This window comes from Oryza glaberrima, chromosome 3 (assembly GCF_000147395.1).
Source record: "Oryza glaberrima chromosome 3, OglaRS2, whole genome shotgun sequence".
Classification (NCBI taxonomy): Eukaryota; Viridiplantae; Streptophyta; class Magnoliopsida; order Poales; family Poaceae; genus Oryza; species Oryza glaberrima.
In genome coordinates this window covers 32,185,816-32,206,342 of record NC_068328.1, presented here as the reverse complement: position 1 = coordinate 32,206,342, position 20,527 = coordinate 32,185,816, and the positions used below count along the sequence as shown (strand labels likewise).

Here is a 20,527-nt window from a genome sequence, read left to right as displayed (position 1 = left end):
AGACATTTAAGACATACTGGAAAAAAAATAATAATACTTTAGCAGAAAAGTTTAGTATACGGTTGAACTAACTAGTACGATAGCATACAGAGACCCGAAGGTAAGTAATGCCTTGTTTAGTTCCCATTTTTATTTTCAAAAACATCATATCGAATATTTGGATACATCTATGAAGTATTAAATATAGATAAATTAAAAAAACTAATTGCACAGTTAGAGGAGAAATCGCGAGATGAATCTTTTGAGCCTAATTAATCCATGATTAGCCATAAATGCTATAATAACCTACATGTGCTAATGACGAATTAATTAGGCTCAAAAGATTCGTTTCACGGTTTCCAGGCGAGTCATAAAATTAGTTTTTCCATTCGTGTCCGAAAACCTCTTCACACATCCGATCAAGCGTCCGATATAACACCTAAAATTTATGTAACACCTAAAATTTTCTTTTCGCGAACTAAACAAGCTTACCTAAAATTTTCTTTTCGCGAACTAAACAAGCTTAGGCCCTAAGCGTATGTGCTACTCTAGCCTCTGACCAGCTTAGTCACGCTCAGCCTCCTCACATCATGTCTGGCCCGTCGTCACATCCGCTCAGAACATATCTAAATCATGGAAAATAACGATTAACTCATAATTTATCTTGTTGCCACGGTATCCTCGCTACTAGAAAAAGGCTTTTCGCAAACGGCCAAATCATATTTTCTCAGGCGGACAAGCCATCCGCCTGCACCTCAACACCTGTGAAAATAGTTGATTTTCGCAGACAGGCAACACGTCCGACTGCGAAAATAGCTTCGAGCGCTTAAAACAAATAGGCAGCCACCACCGGACGGCGGTAGCTTCATGTTCCCAATCCATTCCCCATCCAATCCATTCAATTCATCCAGAATCACCGAGTCAATTGTAGCAAAGAAAGCAAATAAAGACATTCAAAAAAAATCACGGCCGCCGCCTAGTCGTCCGCCACCGCCCAGCCGTCGTCCGTCGCCGCCGCTGCATGTCCGCGCCATGCCGTCGTCCGCCGCTGCATGTCCGCGCCGCGCCGTCGTTCGGCGTCGCCGCACGGCCGCGGCCCGCCGTCGTCCGCGCCGCCGCCGCCGCCTCAACCCCCCTCGCCGCCGTGGCCACGCCGCCTCGCCGCCACCGCCCGCTGCCGTGCTCCTCCCGCCCCCCTCCGGCCAGATCTGGGAGGGAGGGGCTGGGAGCCGCCGGCCACCGTTCTCCCCCCGCCCCCTCCGACCAGATCTGGGAGGGAGGGGCCGGGAGCCGCGCCGCCTCGACCCTCCTCGCCGCTGCCGCCCTCCGCCGACGTCGCCGGGAGCACACGCCGCCACCGCCCCGCGCCCGGCCGCCGGCCGCCGGCCTCCCCCCTACCCCCTCCGGCCAGATCTGGAGGGGAGGAAGGGAGGGAGGGGAGCCGCCGCCCCACGCCGTCTTCCCCGCCGGCCGCCCCGCGCCGTCCGCCCCTTCTGCCGGTGGGGAGAATGAGGGGAGAGGAGAGGTGAAGGGGAGGAGAGGACTTATAAAAAAATTCGGCCCATCCGCCATGTATATATACCACGTTAATTTTCGCAGGCGTTGCTTAAGTGGTCCGCCTGATTTTCGCAGGCGCCGCTTAAGTGGTTCGCCTGCGGACATCAAATTTCATCCCGACTTATATTTTTCTAGGCGGTCATTTGGCTCTAAACGTCATGTTCGCCTGCGAAAATAAGACCCTTACGTTGGGAAAAATGATTTTTCTAGTAGTGCATGTTTCATAGTTTTTCTGTTAATATTTAAATTAAAAAATGTTAGCCATACCTTAACAAGAAAAAAAAAGTCCTAGCATACTTTTTAATTATTGACGCGTCAAAATTAACTTTTTAAGAAGGTTACGTTGTTATAGCGGTTTTGCTATTTTACTTACAATAGATTTTTCAGCTCTTTTTTTTATTTTTCACATAGGATCTTATATCAAGATTCAGGTTCTCTCGCCGTCTAGCGCGTCTCCTGTCCTGCACCCGCGCGCGCGGGCTGTGGCCACAGGAGGAGGTAGAGGTCGGTTGATCGAGATGGGGTCAGAGGCGGCGGCGGCGGCGGCGAGGGCGGTGGTGGTGGCGGTGAACGGGGAGAGGTACGAGGCGGTGGGGGTCGACCCGTCGACGACGCTGCTCGAGTTCCTCCGCACGCGGACCCCCGTCAGGGGCCCCAAGCTCGGCTGCGGCGAAGGTGAGAACTACCATCTCTCTCCTTCTCGATCTTAATTACGGCTGTTTGCTTCGATCTCTTCTTCTGCTTGCTCGTCGGAATCTTGAGCTATACTGGTCCATCCATTAATTCCATGAGATTTGGTGTTCGTCGGCATGTTTATTTCGCGAAAAGAAATTTTTTCACATCTGATATATCGGAAGGGGTTTTCGGACATGAATGAAAAAACTAATTTTTCATAATTCGTCTGGAAACCGCGAGACGGATTTTTTTTGGATTTTTTGAGCTAATTAACCGTCATTAGCACGTGAGTTATTGTAACACTTATGGCTTATCATGGACTAATTAGGCACAAAAGATTCGTCTCGCGATTTTCTCCCTAACCATTCAATTAGTTTTTTTAATCTATATTTAATACTTCATGTATCTGTCCAAAGATTCGATAGGATGTTTTTTAAGAAAAAAATTTGAAACTAAACTAGGCCTCATTCTTCCTTTGTTAGTCTGTCCAGTTTCTAGTCTGTTTTTTTTTGACGGTCACTTGATTAAGTCTGCGTGTAGTTTTTCTCGCCAGGTAAAATCTCCATGTAATTAAGTAGTTCTACTGTTTTTATTGGTGTTTCCCGGATGTGGCAATAATTAGTACTTTTTTTAGCACTGTTTAGCTCACCTGATCGCTGTACATGTCCTCCGGGAAGAGGAAATTAACCGTACGCAAGCACATATCATGCAGAATATCGTAGCAACGAATTCACAACAAACCAAGAAGAAGGTGCCCAGTAGCTTACTGGATTATCGTATTATTTGCAGTTGTTGGAGCGAAGGAGCTAGAAAACGAATTATCCAGGTTTTCCGCATGCAAATTGCACTTCTTTTTGTTTTTCTTTTGTTTTTTTTTCTATTGGTATCACTATCAGGTAGCAAGTATATACGCAACTACTAGAACAACTAGGATGTATAGCTATCAGGTAGCATGTATGGAATATTGTGTCTAGGAGACATAACGGCAGAATATCAACCGGATATAACACCTACATACCGTGCATCAAAATAATTATTTCTCCATAAATTTTCTTCATCACAATTGCTTGTATAAATTTTCCAGGTTATTTGTTAGCTTTAAACTATACGATATTTTCTTCATACCCACAAAAAATTAATTATAACATTTTTCATTATCTTAAAAGGAGGTTAACTTAATTTGTTTAAAACAAATATCTAACAAATTAAGTGCAAATTAAAAATAAGGTGATTTTCCTTTTAAGTTGAATGTTTAGGTGCTCTATTTTTTTTTAACAAATCCTAAAAAAATATTATTATCAATAAATATGTTTTATTTATACCATAAAGATGCCCCTCCTTCTAATTGGTTTCATACCCAGGCAATTTTTACATACATATATATATGAGTACTAGAAAAATGACTGTGCGTTGCAACGGGTGAAAACTATTTTAATTTTGTTATTGTTATAGGTTTAGTTAAAGTTAAATTCACTATGGGAATTCGCTTGAATATATATTTTCTTAGAAAATCAGGAGCTACAGTTAGGAGTCTGATTGTCTCAAGGCATGCGAGTTTATTTTAAAGAGATTTCTATACGACTCCTTTTGATTTTCAAAAGTGGACTAACTTAAAAACGGAGTCAAACACGGATATGTATTTCCAAATGCGAACAAAACTTAAAAACCGACTCAAACACAAATGACCTACAAGTACCGGCAAAACCATCTTCAATTTTTATAATAGTAGAAATATATATGAGTGAATAAAGAAAAGAGATCTACATACCTTATTTTTTATGATATACTTAATATGTAGTATTTATTTAAAGTTCTAAAATATAAATCTCTACTATTATAAAAACTGAAGATATTTCCGTGGTCTGTCATCCGTATTTGAGTCGGTTTTAATTTTATGTTTTGGTTTTAATCTATATGTCTTCTCTTCTCTACTTTTATAAAAATTGAAAATGTTTTTACCGGTATTTTGGTATGTCATCTGTGTATGAGTCGGTTTTTAAGTTCTTTTGCTTTTGAAAAAAATACATATCTATATTTGAGTCGGTTTTTAAGATCGTTTACTTTTGGTAATACAGAAGAAATCATATAAGAAATTTATTTAAAAAAACTTACATGCTAACTTGAGGTGATTGGACTCCTAACTCCAGGCCATGATTTTCTAAATATATATATATCCAAGCGAACTCTCGCAGTAAATTACATCTTAACTAAACCGTACAACAATAATAAGATTAAAATAAACTTCACCCGTTGCAACGCACGGGTATTTTTTTAATTTAATACTAATAGAGTAACAGTGAGGGGGTAATTATCAATTTGACAGTACGGATAAATTACTAAGGATTTCTTTTTTTTTTTCAGGTGGATGTGGCGCATGCGTGGTCGTCGTGTCCAAGTACGACGCCGTCGCCGACGAGGTGACCGAGTTCTCGGCGAGCTCCTGCCTGACGCTGCTCGGCAGCCTGCACCACTGCGCGGTCACCACCAGCGAGGGCATCGGCAACTCCAGGGATGGCTTCCACGCTGTGCAGCGGCGGCTCTCCGGCTTCCACGCCTCACAGTGCGGCTTCTGCACGCCGGGCATGTGCATGTCCATCTACTCCGCGCTCGCCAAGGCTGACAAGGCATCCGGTCGCCCCGCGCCGCCGACGGGGTTCTCCAAGATCACCGCCGCCGAGGCAGAGAAGGCCGTCTCCGGCAACCTGTGCCGCTGCACTGGCTACAGGCCCATCGTCGACGCCTGCAAGAGCTTCGCCGCGGACGTCGACCTCGAGGATCTTGGCCTCAACGCCTTCTGGAAGAAAGGCGTCGACGACGAGCACGCTGACATCAACAAGCTGCCTGCATACTCCGGTGGCGCCGCCGTCTGTACGTTCCCGGAGTTCCTCAAGTCGGAGATAAGGTCGTCCATGGGTCAAGCGAATGGTGACACTTCGGCGGTGGTGGTCACCGGCGACGGCTGGTTCCACCCCAAGAGCGTCGAGGAGTTCCACAGGTTGTTTGACTCTAACCTGTTCGATGAAAGGTCTGTGAAGATTGTGGCATCGAACACCGGCTCCGGAGTGTACAAGGATCAAGACCTCCATGACAAGTACATCAACATCTCGCAGATTCCGGAACTCTCAGCCATCAATAGAAGCAGCAAGGGCGTAGAGATCGGAGCTGTCGTGTCTATCTCCCAAGCCATCGACATACTGTCGGATGGAGGCGCGGTGTTTAGAAAGATCGCTGATCACCTGAGCAAAGTGGCCTCGCCGTTCGTCCGGAACACGGCGACCATTGGAGGCAACATCATCATGGCGCAGAGGTTGTCTTTCTCGTCGGACATCGCAACTGTTCTTCTCGCTGCAGGATCAACTGTCACCATCCAGGTGGCCGCCAAGAGGATGTGCATCACTCTGGAGGAGTTCTTGAAGCAGCCTCCATGTGATTCCAGGACATTGCTGGTCAGCATCTCTATCCCGGATTGGGGTTCAGATGATGGCATCACCTTTCAGACGTTTCGTGCGGCTCCTCGTCCACTTGGCAATGCTGTGTCATATGTTAATTCTGCATTCTTGGCAAGAAGTTCAGTGGATGGATCATCAGGGAGCCATCTCATTGAGGATGTTTGCTTGGCATTCGGCCCCTTCGGGGCCAAGCACGCCATCAGAGCTAGGGAGGTTGAGAAGTTCTTGAAGGGAAAATTGGTTAGTGCACCAGTGATACTTGAAGCAGTTCGTCTTCTGAAAGGCGTTGTTTCACCAGCTGAAGGCACAACACATCTTGAATACAGAGTCAGCTTGGCCGTCAGTTATCTGTTCAAATTCCTGTCTTCCCTTACTAATGGCTTGGATGAGCCTGAAAATGCTAATGTTCCCAATGGTTCATTTACTAATGGAACCGCAAATGGTATTGTTGATTCTCGCCAGAGAAGAACTCAAATGTTGACTGCTCTTATTTGCCAATAAAATCAAGGCAAGAGATGGTTTTCTCTGATGAATACAGACCTATTGGAAAACCGATCGAGAAAACGGGAGCTGAGCTCCAAGCTTCTGGTACATATTCTCTTATCCTAAATTCCTATTCTCAATCCGAGCTCACATGTTTTACTTTTAATTGGACTTTCATAGCCTGAACATCTGAACTTGTTATGCAGGGGAGGCAGTGTATGTCGATGACATCTCTGCTCCAAAGGATTGCCTCTATGGGGCATTTATCTACAGCACACACCCTCACGCTCACATAAAAGGTGTAAACTTCAGATCATCTTTGGCTTCACAGAAGGTCATCACAGTTATCACTTTAAAGGGCATTCCTACCAATGGAAAAAATATTGGATCATGCTCCCCAATGCTAGGAGATGAAGCGCTTTTCGTTGATCCTGTTTCTGAATTTGCTGGACAGAATATTGGTGTTGTGGTACTTACATCTAAACCAACTTTCATTCAAATGAGGCAGAACTGGTAACATGTCTGAATATTCAGAAATTTTGTGAATAAATTCGAGCTTACCATGTCATATTGCCTTGTTGTCATTCAGATTGCTGAAACTCAAAAGTATGCCTATATGGCGGCGAAGCAATCTGTGATCGAATATAGTACTGAAAATCTTCAGCCACCAATTCTGACAGTAGAAGACGCTGTCCAGCATAACAGCTACTTCCAAGTTCCCCCATTTTTAGCTCCTACGCCAATTGGTGAGTTCAACCAAGCCATGTCTGAAGCTGATCACAAGATCATAGATGGGGAGGTATGTACTTAACACTTTTAAAAATAGACAGAGAGGTTATAATTGTGTGAACGCATGACTTAATATGCTAGTATAATAATAGAACAATTTTGATGCACACTATCTATTGAGCAGCAGGTGCTAAGAATGAAAGGAGCAACCAAGATTATTATAGTTGAGAGTTCCTAACAATTTTAGGAGAAATACTTACACCCAATTTCTATTTTTTTGTTACAGGTGAAACTTGAATCCCAATACTATTTCTACATGGAGACACAGACGGCCTTAGCTATCCCTGATGAAGATAACTGTATAACCCTCTATGTGTCGGCGCAACTACCTGAGATTACTCAAAATACTGTTGCGAGGTGCCTTGGCATTCCATATCACAATGTCCGTATCATCACGAGAAGAGTTGGAGGAGGTTTTGGTGGAAAGGCAATGAAAGCAATACATGTGAGCATCTGACTATGATGATTTGCATTTGCAGAACAATTATATTCTTGAACTGGTGGAATTTCTCGTCTAACTCTGTAGTTATTCGTACTACAATGCATATGCTTTTGTTTAACAATTATAATAGTAGTACAATAGTATTTCATAACTAAAAATATTGTGAGAACTTAATACATATTTCATTGTTGTGGGCTATTTTAAAATGTGAACCAACTATCGACGGTTTAAATGTCTGTTTTGATAGCGTCATTAGCATGAACTTAGAATTTGTTTGGAATGCAGAAAGATCTAGATATGACCAGAAGTACCTGTTGTTTGACAGGTTGCAACTGCTTGTGCTGTCGCCGCATTCAAGCTGCGGCGTCCGGTTCGAATGTACCTCGATCGCAAGACAGACATGATCATGGCGGGAGGGCGGCATCCGATGAAGGTAAAGTACTCCGTCGGTTTCAAGTCCGACGGCAAGATCACGGGTCTGCACGTTGATCTCAGAATCAACTGCGGAATATCGCCGGACTGCAGCCCGGCGTTGCCAGTCGCCATTGTCGGGGCTCTGAAGAAGTACAACTGGGGGGCTCTCTCCTTCGACATCAAGCTCTGCAAGACGAACGTCTCGTCAAAGTCGGCGATGCGGGCTCCCGGCGACGCGCAGGGCTCGTTCATCGCCGAGGCCATCGTCGAACACATCGCGTCTACTCTCTCAGTGGACACGAACGCCATCAGGAGGAAGAACCTCCATGACTTCGAGAGCCTCAAGGTGTTTTACGGGAATAGCGCCGGTGATCCTTCGACGTACAGCCTCATCACCATCTTCGACAAGCTGGCGTCGTCGCCGGAGTACCAGCAGAGGGCCGCCCTGGTCGAGCATTTCAACGCCGGCAGCAGGTGGAAGAAGCGGGGCATTTCTTGCGTGCCGATCACCTACGACGTGAGGCTCCGGCCATCTCCGGGGAAGGTGTCCATCATGAACGACGGTTCCATCGCCGTCGAGGTCGGCGGCGTCGAGATCGGGCAGGGGCTATGGACGAAAGTGAAGCAGATGACAGCGTTCGCGCTGGGCCAGCTCTGCGATGATGGCGGCGAGGGCCTCCTCGACAAGGTCCGTGTCATCCAGGCCGACACCCTGAGCATGATCCAGGGAGGCTTCACCGGTGGGAGCACGACCTCCGAGACTAGCTGCGAGGCTGTTCGGAAGTCGTGCGCCGCCCTCGTGGAGAGGTTGAAGCCCATCAAGGAGAAGGCTGGCACGCTACCATGGAAATCCTTGATTGCCCAGGTGAGGATAGCAATATAGCATCCTTGTAAATTCTTGTTTGAGTTTTCTCGTCCTTAAAAAAACTAATAACTTTTTCAGTAAACTGCAAGCATCAGTAAGGAAAATATTGTTTTCTGAAAGATCATTGTGTCTGACAGCATTGTAAATTTACAAATTTGTGATGGCATTTGCTCGTTCTCGCTTTCAGGCAAGCATGGCGAGCGTGAAGCTGACAGAGCACGCGTACTGGACGCCTGACCCCACGTTCACTAGCTACTTGAACTATGGAGCTGCAATTAGTGAGGTACACACTAAAGATACCCAGATACAAATTACAACAGAAGCTCTGAAAATGCATTTGCCGAGCCAATTTGCTGAGCTTGATCTCCTTCTCAAAGCTAATGCATTGTCCATCCAAAATCTGCACATGAACACTCCAGGTGGAAGTCGATGTGCTGACGGGAGAAACCACCATCCTGAGGAGCGACCTCGTGTACTACTGTGGGCAGAGCCTGAATCCTGCTGTGGACTTGGGCCAGGTCAGTCAATCTACTAAATTACCTTCAAAATATCAGTTGCATCTGCAATTCTGCGCGTTGCAAAATCATTGCAAGAATGAGATGTAAATTATATGTGATCTGAATGTGCAATCGTTGTTTTTTGTGATCAGGTGGAAGGCGCATTCGTGCAAGGGATCGGCTTCTTCACGAACGAGGAGTACACGACCAACTCCGATGGGCTGGTCATCAACGACGGCACGTGGACGTACAAGATCCCCACCGTGGACACCATCCCCAAGCAGTTCAACGTCGAGCTCATCAACAGCGCCCGCGATCACAAGCGCGTCCTCTCCTCCAAAGGTGAAATCATCGTCTTCTTCCTTTGAGCACTGAAATCGTGAAGGAAATCGAAATCTGAAACTGTTTTGTGATCCATCGTGGCAGCGTCCGGTGAGCCGCCGCTGCTGCTGGCGTCGTCGGTGCACTGCGCGATGAGGGAGGCGATCAGGGCGGCCAGGAAGGAGTTCGCCGGCGCCGGCGGCTCGTCGCTGACGTTCCAGATGGACGTGCCGGCGACGATGCCGATCGTCAAGGAGCTCTGCGGCCTCGACGTCGTGGAGAGATATCTCGAGAGCTTTGCTGCCAAAGCCTAGAGATAGTGAGTTCTTTGGCGTAGCTTTGTATAAACACCAACAATAATATGTGCCTGGATTTGTGTTGATGTGGTATATATGTACAGAAGAAAAGTGTTTTTTTTTTGGAAAAATAAAATCATATTGATGGTAATGTTCTATCTTGTCTCATGGCTATCCAAATGAAAGGGAGTTTATTTTTTTTCCAAAATGCCGATAAAAAGGAAAAATAATGCCATTCTTTTTTAGATGGGATCGGTCGTTGTTGGGTCGGACCGAACCTAGATATTATCGGGCGCTTGACGTGCCGTTTGTTAAAATAGGTTAATTAGAGCCGTTGATTTTTCATCCAACGGACGAGATGGCGTGTGCAGCGTTCTCCACCGCGGCGCCAAATTTCAGGCCACTCTGAATCTGAGAATGAAATGCAGTTTTATTACATGAAGATGTTACAGATTTCTGTCTCATCGCTCATCAGTCGACGTGTTGTGAAGCCAATCAAGGAAACGAGAATTCAGATGCGAAGTCTTCCAGCTGCCACGCGGCAGACGTCGTAGCCTGCTGCGTCGACGGTGCGCCGCCGCCGCCGCCGTCTCGCTGCCCCGGCGGAAGGGTCGTACGCGCGTGGGCGGCGGCGGCGCTGTGCATGGCGATCTGCGCGTGGGTCCAAGCGAGCTCGCACTGGGCGGCGCGGATCTGGTCCTGGAGGCGGTTGATGACGCCGGCGCAGCCGTACACCGGGTCCTGCACCCGCCGGTACGCCTCCGCCGCCATCGAGTCCGCCGCCCGCCCGCGCTCCTGCACCGGCAGTTGCTGCATGCAATACAACGATAGAATTGAGACGCACATCACTGCGAAATTAACATATGGAGTATAGCTCTGTTCCAATTTGCAGCCCAATTATTAGGACGTGGATTTTCATCTCTCGAGGACATGTTTGCATGTCATCTAAATAGTTATTAAAAAAATTTAAAAAAATTTGACAATATATATTAATGCAAAATATATCACTCCACAAACATGCAAAACCAAATTCAATTTCTATAAGTTGCAAAAAAATAAAAAATTAAATTGAAAATAGTTATCGCACATTTATAACTATATTTGTTATTTTTGTTACAACTTGTAAAAGTTGAATTTAAACTTGCATGTTTGTGGAGTGATATATTTCACATTAATCTATGTTACTAAATTTTTTTTATATTTTTTAATGACTATTTAGGTGACATATATGAAACGACGGGATATCCCCTCAAGGGATAAATTCACTTTCCCCAATTACACTACACATCAACAATTTTATCACTAACAAGTAACAACTTCGATCACGTGCCAACTTCTAACTGAATAAGGTGTACAGTGAGTGAGCTAGTGACACCAATATAGCCCCATATGTTTTTTTTTTCAATTGCATAGAAGACGTAAACCAACGCACGCACACTACCAAGTGATAGTGAAAAGAGAAATTTTGATACCTCGAAATACTGCTAGATTTACATTGGTATTTTTTTTATTAATAATGGTAAAATTATTTTAGTGAAAAAACATACCACGCTCAAAAAAAAGAAAAAACATACCAGCTCGTGTAATTTCCGTTTAGAAATATGAGTGTGGTAGTATGTGTGGTATAGCTAGCTACTAGTAGTAGTGATCAGTGATCACCTGGAGCATTCTGGCGGTGTTGCCGGCGCCGAAGACACGCTGAACGCAGGCGTATCTGTGGGGATCGGAAGCCGGGAAGTGGGGCGCGAGGACGCAGTCGCGGGAGCACCGCCTGCGCAGGAACTTGCACGCGGCGCAACGCCTTGTCGCGGAGCCGCCGCTGTCGCTGCTGGCTTCCACGTCCTCCTCGCCGGGGGACATGATCTACCGGGAGATCTCACGGAGGGGAGATGGAGATTTGGTTCAGGATCTCGTGGATCTTGGCAAGATTTTGCATGGGGAGATTGGGATTTGGCAAATCCATGGCCGGTTATATGTATGTGCGTACGAGAGGAGAGGAGACGGTGGATTCGTCTCTACATGGAAGTGTGGCAACGGCTAGTTGGAGTATTTTGCATGGGAAAAAATTAACGCTATAATTATTTGTGATTAGTTGAATAATTGCACGAGAAAGAATACTAAGCAACGGCATGAGCAGATGCGCGAGCGCGAGCGCTACCCACGTTTCCGTTTTTTTCGCGGTTCCATTTCAGGCAGGTTTGGGCTGTTCCTGCCGGCTACCGTTTGTGGGTAGCTGGTAGGATTTTCGTTGTTATATTTATTCCATTTAATTTGAGTTCACAGCAATATGAACGTGGTGTACAGTAAAGTACTCCCTCCCTCCTTCATTAAATGTTTGACGCCGTTGATTTTTTTAAACATGTTTGACCGTTCGTCTTATTCAAAAACTTTTGTAAAATATGTAAAACTATATGTATACATAAAAGTATATTTAACAATAAATCAAATGATAGGAAAATAATTAATAATTAATTAATTTTTTAATGAGACGAACGATCAAACATTTTTTAAAAAATCAACGGCGTCAAACATTTTGAGATGGAGGGAGTACTAGCTAATATGAGCTCTAGGTTTTTTTTAAGGGGGGTTTGAGGTGTGGTTGGCAGGGTTTGCCTTACTGCGCGGTTAACTCCGGGCTCGGCGGTTTAAAAACCCTGGTAGTTGGTGGGCGGTTTAACATGCACTGGTTTTCCAAAGTGCTATTGGTCTCCTTTTCTTTTCTGTTATGAAAAAACAAAGACTAAATTGAGGTGCTAGGAATAGTTGGTTTGCCGGTGCAAATAATAGCTGCGATCCTAGTTTCTTCAAACTTAGCTTAGACTTCCATCAGACTTCCTAATTTCTGTTGTTGCTGTTCAGATTGCAATCCTGGCTTCTTGTTTTAATTAAGCATAATGCCCTCTAAAAAGAGTAGTGTCAAGAAACGCAATATAAAACCACCTTCGCACAGGAACAAGATTTCATTTCTCAAACCCCAATCGATTTTATTTATACACAGTTTTTATGGAGCCACAGAAACGCTAGAGTATAAAGATTCGTTCCTATTACTGAATTCGCCTCTAAGAACATCAGCTGCTCTTTGGATTGCCCTAGAGATTTTCCGCACCTCATGCCGCACCGCCGCCTGCTGTTCTTTCGCGCTTCGATTGCTCGACCGGGAGATGGCGTCCGCCACCCCAGGGAAAAACGAGAGCTTGCTTTCGTAGTCCTCCGGAGGCGAGTACATCTAGCAAGAAATATAAAAGCGTGGTCACGCACAACATTTTTTTTTTCTAAATTTGGTTATGACTTATGACTTATGAATAGCGGGAGGCTTAAGAGTGTAAGTGGCTAACCCGCGAAACCCACTTATAGGCCAAAATAAGCCACAGACCCGCTTATTTTGACCTATAAGTGGGTTCATGGCTGACCCACTTAAGGCTCACCAGATGCTTGAACCATCCTCTTCCCTGAAGTCCATCAGCTTGCAGAAAGCTTCTTTCAGCAAGTAGAAGACGGTCGTTCAACAATCGCCGCCTCATCAGAGAGTACCCATCGGATATATTTTGGTCCTGTAATTTCTAGAATGTTCCAAATCAACAAAAGAAAATAAGGTTATCATCGGCAATATAGATTGGTACAAAATATTTAAAACATGAGATCCAAGTGGCAAAATAAATGGCATCCATCATGGGAATGGAAAAATAACTGTACTGATATAATAATTTTTAAGAGAAAGCATCAATAATGTGATGTCAGGCACCAAAAGGATTACTAAGTTCTAAGAAATTAAAGTTATTGCCTGTATGTGCAGCAAAACTGCAAAAGGCAAATGTCTAAATAAAATTGGATATCCAACTATACATACTGCCGTTTCAAACTGGTTGTACATACAGAAGTGATATGCAGTGTGCAGAGTGAAAGAGCTAAAGAAGAAAATATCTTCAGCCAACCGCAACTATAATGGACTACAGACTACCTAATTACATGGAAACAGAAAGACAAAACAGAATATAAAGCAAAAGAAAAAAAGATTCTTGAACATACCTTTGCCTCTTTCAGAAATTCTAAGCCTGCATCTGAAAGATCTTCAATGGATCTATTCAGCAAATGAACCCATTTGCTATTTTCCATCATACTAGAGAATGCATTTGCATGCTCCTGCGACATTACAAGTTCAAAATGTACATCAGAAGATGAGACCATGATGCTGTGGGAAAAGGAAATATACCCCTACTCTAATATGATCTATGAACCCATGAAGTTGGTCATCATGCGTGACTTATATTTGTGTTCCAAAGTTCAGTTCAACTAGATTGAGCATATGTGCATTCAAAATTGTCAATTACAATGTTGTTTTGAGCAAAACCCTGTTTTTGGGTCAAGCTCCCATTGCATAAGCAAAAATTGAATATGCTACATAAACATACACGTACAGTCCTTCAGGATGATAAACGCCAATCATATGAAAATGTTAAATGCTTGTGCTAATTCTGAAAGAATCGATGTACCTGCAACTGGGAAGCGTATGTTTGATAATCAAAAGGCAGCACAGGGTCATCTGCTAATCGAAGGGCCAGTAGTCCCCAAATCTCCACAACTGTTGAGCCAAAGTAAATGAGCATGATGAGTATTATAAGAGATGTGTACAACATATTTTAAAGAACAAAAATACCAAACTCAGCTGCGACCTTATGTCTAGTTCTATATGGGATAGTCCATAGAATTTTTATAATAATTGACTGGTCTTGTACCAGTGCATTCAAGTTAACAGTAATTTGAACAAGCAAAATTGTAGTTTGTAAGGTATTGCACATTTTCTCCCTTTCAGAATCATTTTAAAAGATCATTACTGCTACTTACTAGCCACGTGACGAAGAAACAGTGGATCACCATGCTTTTCCATCCAATGATACGAGTCAAGAGCCGTATGATATCCAGGAAATTCTGCGTATTAGACCAGTTAGATGATGTCCTGCATTCTCTCTAGAAAGTGGGGTGATGGGGAAATATTTTGTCTCTTCTAACTTTATCTTGGAACCAGGAAACGATTGAGAGATGTACAAAATTAAATCACATAGCTCAACAAAATATTTTAAAAAATGAGCAAGCAGTAACGATCCTAAAAAATGGGGTTGCATTAATGTCCTCTGCTTAGAAAACATATACTGTTCTCTCTTTTGAGAAAAAAACAGTTTATTTTTTGAGCAAAAAAAGCAAGTCTTTTTCTCCGTATATTACATGCTATATTGGAGAAGGAAAAGGAAAGTTATAAGTTAATTTAACAATAATAAACAGAAAGACGTGATTGCATGCTTAAAATACCTTTTCCATAGTATAAATCCATACAGGGGATCCCAGCATGATGTAGAAATGGAGCAAAGTCAGAATCAGTTCTGGCAAGTCTTTCTATCTGCGAATTCATTGTCAGTAAATAATCAGAACATATATATGAGTTAGACGCTCAAAAGATCATAACCAGAATTTTTTTTCACTTACGGTAGCAAGCGATAGTAATTAATTTACAGCACAATAAAAAAGTTTAGACAAAATCAGAGTGAAGTAGATGGAATGGCTCCTCGGGCGTCTGGCAGAATGCTTGGCCTCCTGCGCCAGAAACTCACCCTTCAGGCACACAAGTGAGGTGATGGAAGGTACTACAGCAAGGAGGACCACAATAAGCAGTTTGTTCATTGAAGACAGGGAACAAGACAGATGGAGTGTCATGGACACGTGAACTGGCTGTGGAAATTAGTTGCCTAATTTACAGTTCTACACTTCACACATACACATGATTTTAATCATACACATCATAGGTACCTCATCAATCTACATTGTATTTGTGCACCCGCTGGTAAATAGGCATGGGAAAGTGGGACATACATGTGCCTGATATAGGTGAGGTTTTCCCCGCGCCAGTTAGGACAATTATTTCAGACGTCCTGGCTGCGGTTAACATGGTAGGGACCAAGTTGTATAGCACTTAGTATGTGGTTGAGGCCTTGAGAAGCAATGGGCCAAGGCATCTAATTGCATGGTCGGAAACAAGAGTTTCAAAGGGACAGTGGGACTTGAGACAGTTGTTGAGTGAGCAACTGGGTGATGCATCACACCTTGATGCTCCTTGACCAAAGTTAGTCCAGTGATAAACCCGGACTGCATATTCTTAATATGTAACAGTATGCAACACAAAAAATGTATAACCAGGTACAGGTAGTTTGTAGCCTAATTTATTGGAACTGGAATATCCATCGACACAATTTGGTTATTATCTTATTCCACAATTCTATGTAGAAAGTGTGAATTTTGACTAGCACTAAAATTGCATGTGGGATCCAGACCTTGCATGCTCAACTTGATGGAGACAACCGAGTAGCGATTATTCTCTGCAACCGATACAGCTGACTTTCACATGCACTTTCAACTGGTACAGCCATGTCAACTTCAACAGAACGGAAATTTTTTCTACATAAAGGTATTGCCCTTAAATGGTAAATCTGATTGTCGTGGAAAGCAAATGACGTTTTGTAAGGTTTGGAGCTTTCCATGGTATTTATGGAAGCCATCATTTGGAGTGCTTGGAGTAATTATGACGTGGGCTTGACACAAAAATGAGTGGGAGTCATTCCAGATGTTACAAAATTAGCTGTTCATGCCAACTAATCATTGCTGATGGATAAATTGTTGACCATATTTCATTCAGAAGGTTTTTCAAAAATTCTGACAAAGAATTTCAGCGAAACAATTTTGAAAGATCAACCAGCCAGGTACCAAGTAATTAGTTAATTCATACTATGTGATAGTCCTAATAATTAGAGGGTAATCTTGGAGGTGCCACCCCCAACTAGCTTTAAGGTGGTCAGGGGCTTAATTCCGGGTTGGCCCAGCCTGTATTTGGCTAGTTTCTATGAATAGGTTTTCACTTTCAGGCCCCAGGCCACCTGGGCCACAGCCAGGGGCCTGCGTTAGCCCATGAAGGTGGTGAGGGCTAGATGCCTATATAAGGTGAAGTTATGAAACATGAAGTTATTGTTATCTTTTATTACTATTATTTTTGGTTCGTTCTTTGTGCCACTGATGCGTTCTACTAAACCAATATCGATATATCTTGATCTAAATAACAATTTCATGTATTTATATTACCTGTTTTGTAAGGATTTGAAAAAAAGAAAGAAGGAATTGCTCACGTCAGAAGTATAAGATCAGTGCATAGCAAGTAGTAATTTTCACTTTCATTTTTGTATAGTTGTCATGTAGACTGTCGACTACAACAAAGATTCGACAACACCAGATTAGCACATCTCGTAAGTATATCTTGTGTGGGGGATGTCTCACTCTAGGAACTGAGATCTATATGGGCCTGCCCCCTGCACTTGGAGCAACTGCACCCAATGTAGAACTGCATACCTTACCCTACTAAAAACTCAAAACAAAAGAACAACCAACTCAGTAACTCACTATGCAGAAGATTAGTTGTCGGCATAGATAATTCAAAGTTACCAACCCTGTAGTGTACAAAGTGTGACCACTAGATGGCTATTATAAAAGTGATGTTTGACTTTAAACCAGTTTAGAACAGCTAGTGACAACCTGGATTGAGTACATCTCAATATGTATATAGAAAAGCATGTTTAAACCTTCGAGATCTTACATTGATGCCTCCGGTCATTTTATTCCATGTATCATGGACTGTTTTTCCTTCAACATCTGGATCTTTTACCTAGAAGCAAAAAGTTCTGAATGAATAAACATAACTTCACTTCAGAACAATTCTAAAATTTGGTATAAATAGCTGAGAGTGGACTGAGGTTTCTAAATGAAAACCCAAGCTCATAGAAAAATGCAATGGAAACACATTAATCTCTACCTGTCTTGTAACATCGACCAAGAGGTTGTCCAACTGGGGGGTAGAACCAGCAAAAAGCCCAATTCCTTGCACCGCACAATCAACATTTAAGTAAGCTACAGCTTTCGATTGCAGATCTTCGAGGTTCTCTTCGACCCATTCAGTTGATCCGATCTGGAAAAAAGAACCTTCAAAATGTAGAAAAGAAATAAACGGGACACAAATAAATGAGATCTTTGAGAACTGTGACAGATGAATCAAATCAACCAGAAAAGTTCATTCAAAAGGATAGCTACGAACATGCCAACTATATATGATTTTTTTGTGGGGTTCCTTTCATAAAATGCAAATGCCATATATGTTACTTTGAAAATGTTAGGGTGTGGGGGCATCTGCATGGTTTCCTTTTTCACATGGTGTTCAGCAACATATTCTCAATTTTCTTTAATATGAACTCACCATTCCAAACTCTTCGGCATCCCAACTACAAAGAATGATGGTCCTCCGTGGTGTCCAGCCTGACTGCAGCATTATTCCAAGACGCCGAGCAATATCAAGAAGCGCAGATGTCCCGCTGTTAGGGTCAACTGCTCCATAGGTCCATGCATCTCGGTGGTTACCAAGGATAACGTAACGATCAGGTTCTTCGTACCCTTTAATAATAGCAAAAATATCCTGTATCATGCCCATCTTCCTGTCCTCCTTAAATAAGATATAAGAGAAAACCATTATGGTCTTGATTGTACTTAACTCTAAAACATAGTCTCATCTGCCAGTTATACAAATATGCAAAACTGTGCAAAAGAAAAGATGCATCCTGAAACACTAACTTGCCTGGAGGACAAGCACGGACAGCTATTATGCAATGCTTTATTTGTCCAATATATATAGCTCATCCAATTGAGAGACATGACAACAGATCCAGCATATAGAAACAACACAGAATAATGACAAATAGGCCTACAGCAACATAACAAAGGGAGCCATAAAAGCATACCACTTGCAAAACTTACGTCACAAGTGCTCAATGATTTGGTGCTCATAGCTCAGTATGCCCACAATAATATTTCTCATTCTGTATAAATCTGTAACAATAATAATCTAACTAAGTTTAACCAATATGCACTACAAAGGAGCAAAGGCTGGTCAATACGCTCAACATCAAGCATAATGCTATTTGTAGTTTTGTACACACTACCACAGATACAAAAAAGGGCTAATAAAACAACAGGTGCTAGGACCACTGTCCACTGAAACCAAAATAGTCAAGCGGACAAGGAAATGGTTACTGTGCTTCCTAATCAAACTGCAAATGTAGTGACATCTTTTACAGCTCAAACAATTTAGGAGCTTATCCAGAATCTCAACACGGCAGTTTACAACATGGACTACTACGATGACTCTTTCCCCATTCAGCACAGACGTCTCTCTTAAGTTGAAAACAAAATGGTACTCTTTCCCCATTCAGCACAGACGTCTCTCTTAAGTTGAAAACAAAATGGTAACAGCTTATCACTGGAAAACCCAGTCAAGATAGGTCAAAGGAGCGGTCCATGGCTTTGATTCCTGTTTCCCTGCAAACGTACCCAGCGTCCTTGTCTCTAAGCGAGTAATCATAGATAGACAATCCTCCAGGCGATTTGTATTTTATACCTGATATGTGAAGTTGACCAGAGTGGGACCAGGTCCAACGCCGCCGACATCCACCGGGAGTCCAACTCCGGTCTGCCAATCCGCCGGCAAAGCCGGGCCACCTAGTGTCCGTATGATAGCCGAAGCCGTCTTACCCGACACCGGCATAGATGGGATGGCCGGAAACCGCCGCTTAACATCCTCGTGGTCGAAATCCAGGCGCTCCGCCCCGGCCGTGGCGGCCCACCCGGGGGTGAGCGGGTCGCCGGGGCCTCCGAGGATTACCGTGCCCCTCTCGACCCCGCCGTCCGCGTGGCCGGCAATGAGAACGGCAGCGGCGCTCCTTTCCGCGGCGCGGCGCACCACCCCGCCGCGGTAGCCTCCTCCTCGGATCGCCACCGCGACGCGGCCGCGGACGCTCACCCCGAGCCGCTCCAGCGTGAGGTAGTCCTCCTCGCGGCCGAGGTTGACGAACACCGCCTCCGCGACGGCCCCGCCGGACGGGGCGTACGCGTGGTACGGCCGCACGAGGCGGCACCCGACGTCCGCCGGCTCGTCGAGGGACAGGTGCGCGAGGAGGGTCCGGTCGGCGCGGAGCAGCGCGAGGGAGGCGTGCCCCGGGTACGAGAGCAGCGGCGTGTACTCCCGCGTTAGGGTTCGGAGCCCCGCGGCGCGGAACCCCGAGAGCACCCGCGCGGCGGCGCCGGCCGCCGCGCCCGTCCCCGCGAGGTGCGGCCCCGCGGTGAGCGCCCGCAGGTCGGCGGCGATGGTCGCGTTCGCCCCCTCGGACAGGGCCAGGAACCGCGCGGCCGGGTCGTACTCCGCGGGGCCGCCGCCGCCCGCCGCCCCCCTCGCGGCGGGGCGGCGGTGGAGGACGACGAGCGAGACGAGCAGCGCCGCCCCGAACCCGACGAGGACGCGCACCGACGCGGGGGGCAAGCGAGCCAGCGCCGCGGCGGGCTGCGACAGCATTTCGCCGTGAGAGGCGAATGCGCGGCGTGCTTTCTCGCGTGCGAGTGCCACCCGTGCAGCGAGCAGTGCACAGCGCAGCGCTCTAGTTAATGCGGGCATTCGCACCGTGTTGAGGAGGGGGGCCCAAGCTCCATTTCGATAAGTACGCCGCCGCTTGTAACGCCTTTTTTTACGGGGGCGGAACGGGAAGCTTGGATTGGCTTTGGCCAGCGGTGGCGGTGGCAGTGGCGCAGCTACAGACGCTAGTGCGCTACGTGGGGTTTTTTGGCGTTTTTTTTCACCGGCTCGGAACAGGGTGTTCGGTTGTGGTGGTGGCCGTGTCGAGGGGGCC

General features: G+C 45.0%; 3 protein-coding genes across 3 annotated transcripts; 1 reads left to right on the top strand and 2 right to left on the bottom strand.

Moving 5' to 3' along the window:
* The first annotated feature begins 1,977 nt into the window (after window positions 1-1,977).
* On the top strand, window positions 1,978-9,882 carry LOC127765439 (probable aldehyde oxidase 3). The gene is given in 11 exon segments (XM_052290345.1): window positions 1,978-2,211; window positions 4,573-6,111; window positions 6,114-6,248; window positions 6,350-6,612; window positions 6,733-6,942; window positions 7,159-7,377; window positions 7,700-8,653; window positions 8,841-8,936; window positions 9,073-9,171; window positions 9,303-9,492; window positions 9,577-9,882. Coding segments are annotated over 11 exon segments (4,071 nt in total). The 5' UTR covers window positions 1,978-2,054; the 3' UTR covers window positions 9,786-9,882.
* A 163-nt stretch (window positions 9,883-10,045) lies between these two features.
* On the bottom strand, window positions 10,046-11,627 carry LOC127766439 (LOB domain-containing protein 24-like). Its single transcript, XM_052291482.1, has 2 exons — window positions 11,427-11,627; window positions 10,046-10,577 (listed from the first exon to the last, which is right to left on the bottom strand). Exons 1-2 carry the CDS (start codon window positions 11,625-11,627, stop codon window positions 10,263-10,265), a joined length of 516 nt encoding a protein of 171 aa, XP_052147442.1. The 3' UTR covers window positions 10,046-10,262.
* A 1,069-nt stretch (window positions 11,628-12,696) lies between these two features.
* Window positions 12,697-20,410, bottom strand: LOC127767622 (probable glutamate carboxypeptidase PLA3). Its single transcript, XM_052293017.1, has 10 exons — window positions 19,246-20,410; window positions 18,052-18,294; window positions 17,614-17,766; window positions 17,398-17,466; window positions 15,072-15,159; window positions 14,610-14,693; window positions 14,258-14,346; window positions 13,794-13,907; window positions 13,193-13,327; window positions 12,697-12,993 (listed from the first exon to the last, which is right to left on the bottom strand). The coding sequence occupies exons 1-10, from the start codon at window positions 20,293-20,295 to the stop codon at window positions 12,769-12,771; spliced, it is 2,250 nt and encodes a 749-aa protein (XP_052148977.1). The 5' UTR covers window positions 20,296-20,410; the 3' UTR covers window positions 12,697-12,768.
* Between the last annotated feature and the right edge of the window lie 117 nt (window positions 20,411-20,527).

Excerpts from the sequence above, each read along its gene's own strand:
- LOC127766439 (XM_052291482.1), bottom strand. The coding sequence starts at position 11,627 with ATGTCCCCCGGCGAGGAGGACGTGGAAGCCAGCAGCGACAGCGGCGGC. Across the intron at positions 10,578-11,426 it reads ACACCGCCAGAATGCTCCAG|CAACTGCCGGTGCAGGAGCG; the intron begins GTGATCACTGAT and ends TATTGCATGCAG.
- LOC127767622 (XM_052293017.1), bottom strand. The coding sequence starts at position 20,295 with ATGCCCGCATTAACTAGAGCGCTGCGCTGTGCACTGCTCGCTGCACGG. Across the intron at positions 14,694-15,071 it reads GGATTTATACTATGGAAAAG|AATTTCCTGGATATCATACG; the intron begins GTATTTTAAGCA and ends TCTAATACGCAG. Across the intron at positions 12,994-13,192 it reads GAGGATGGTTCAAGCATCTG|ATGTACTCGCCTCCGGAGGA; the intron begins GTGAGCCTTAAG and ends ATTTCTTGCTAG.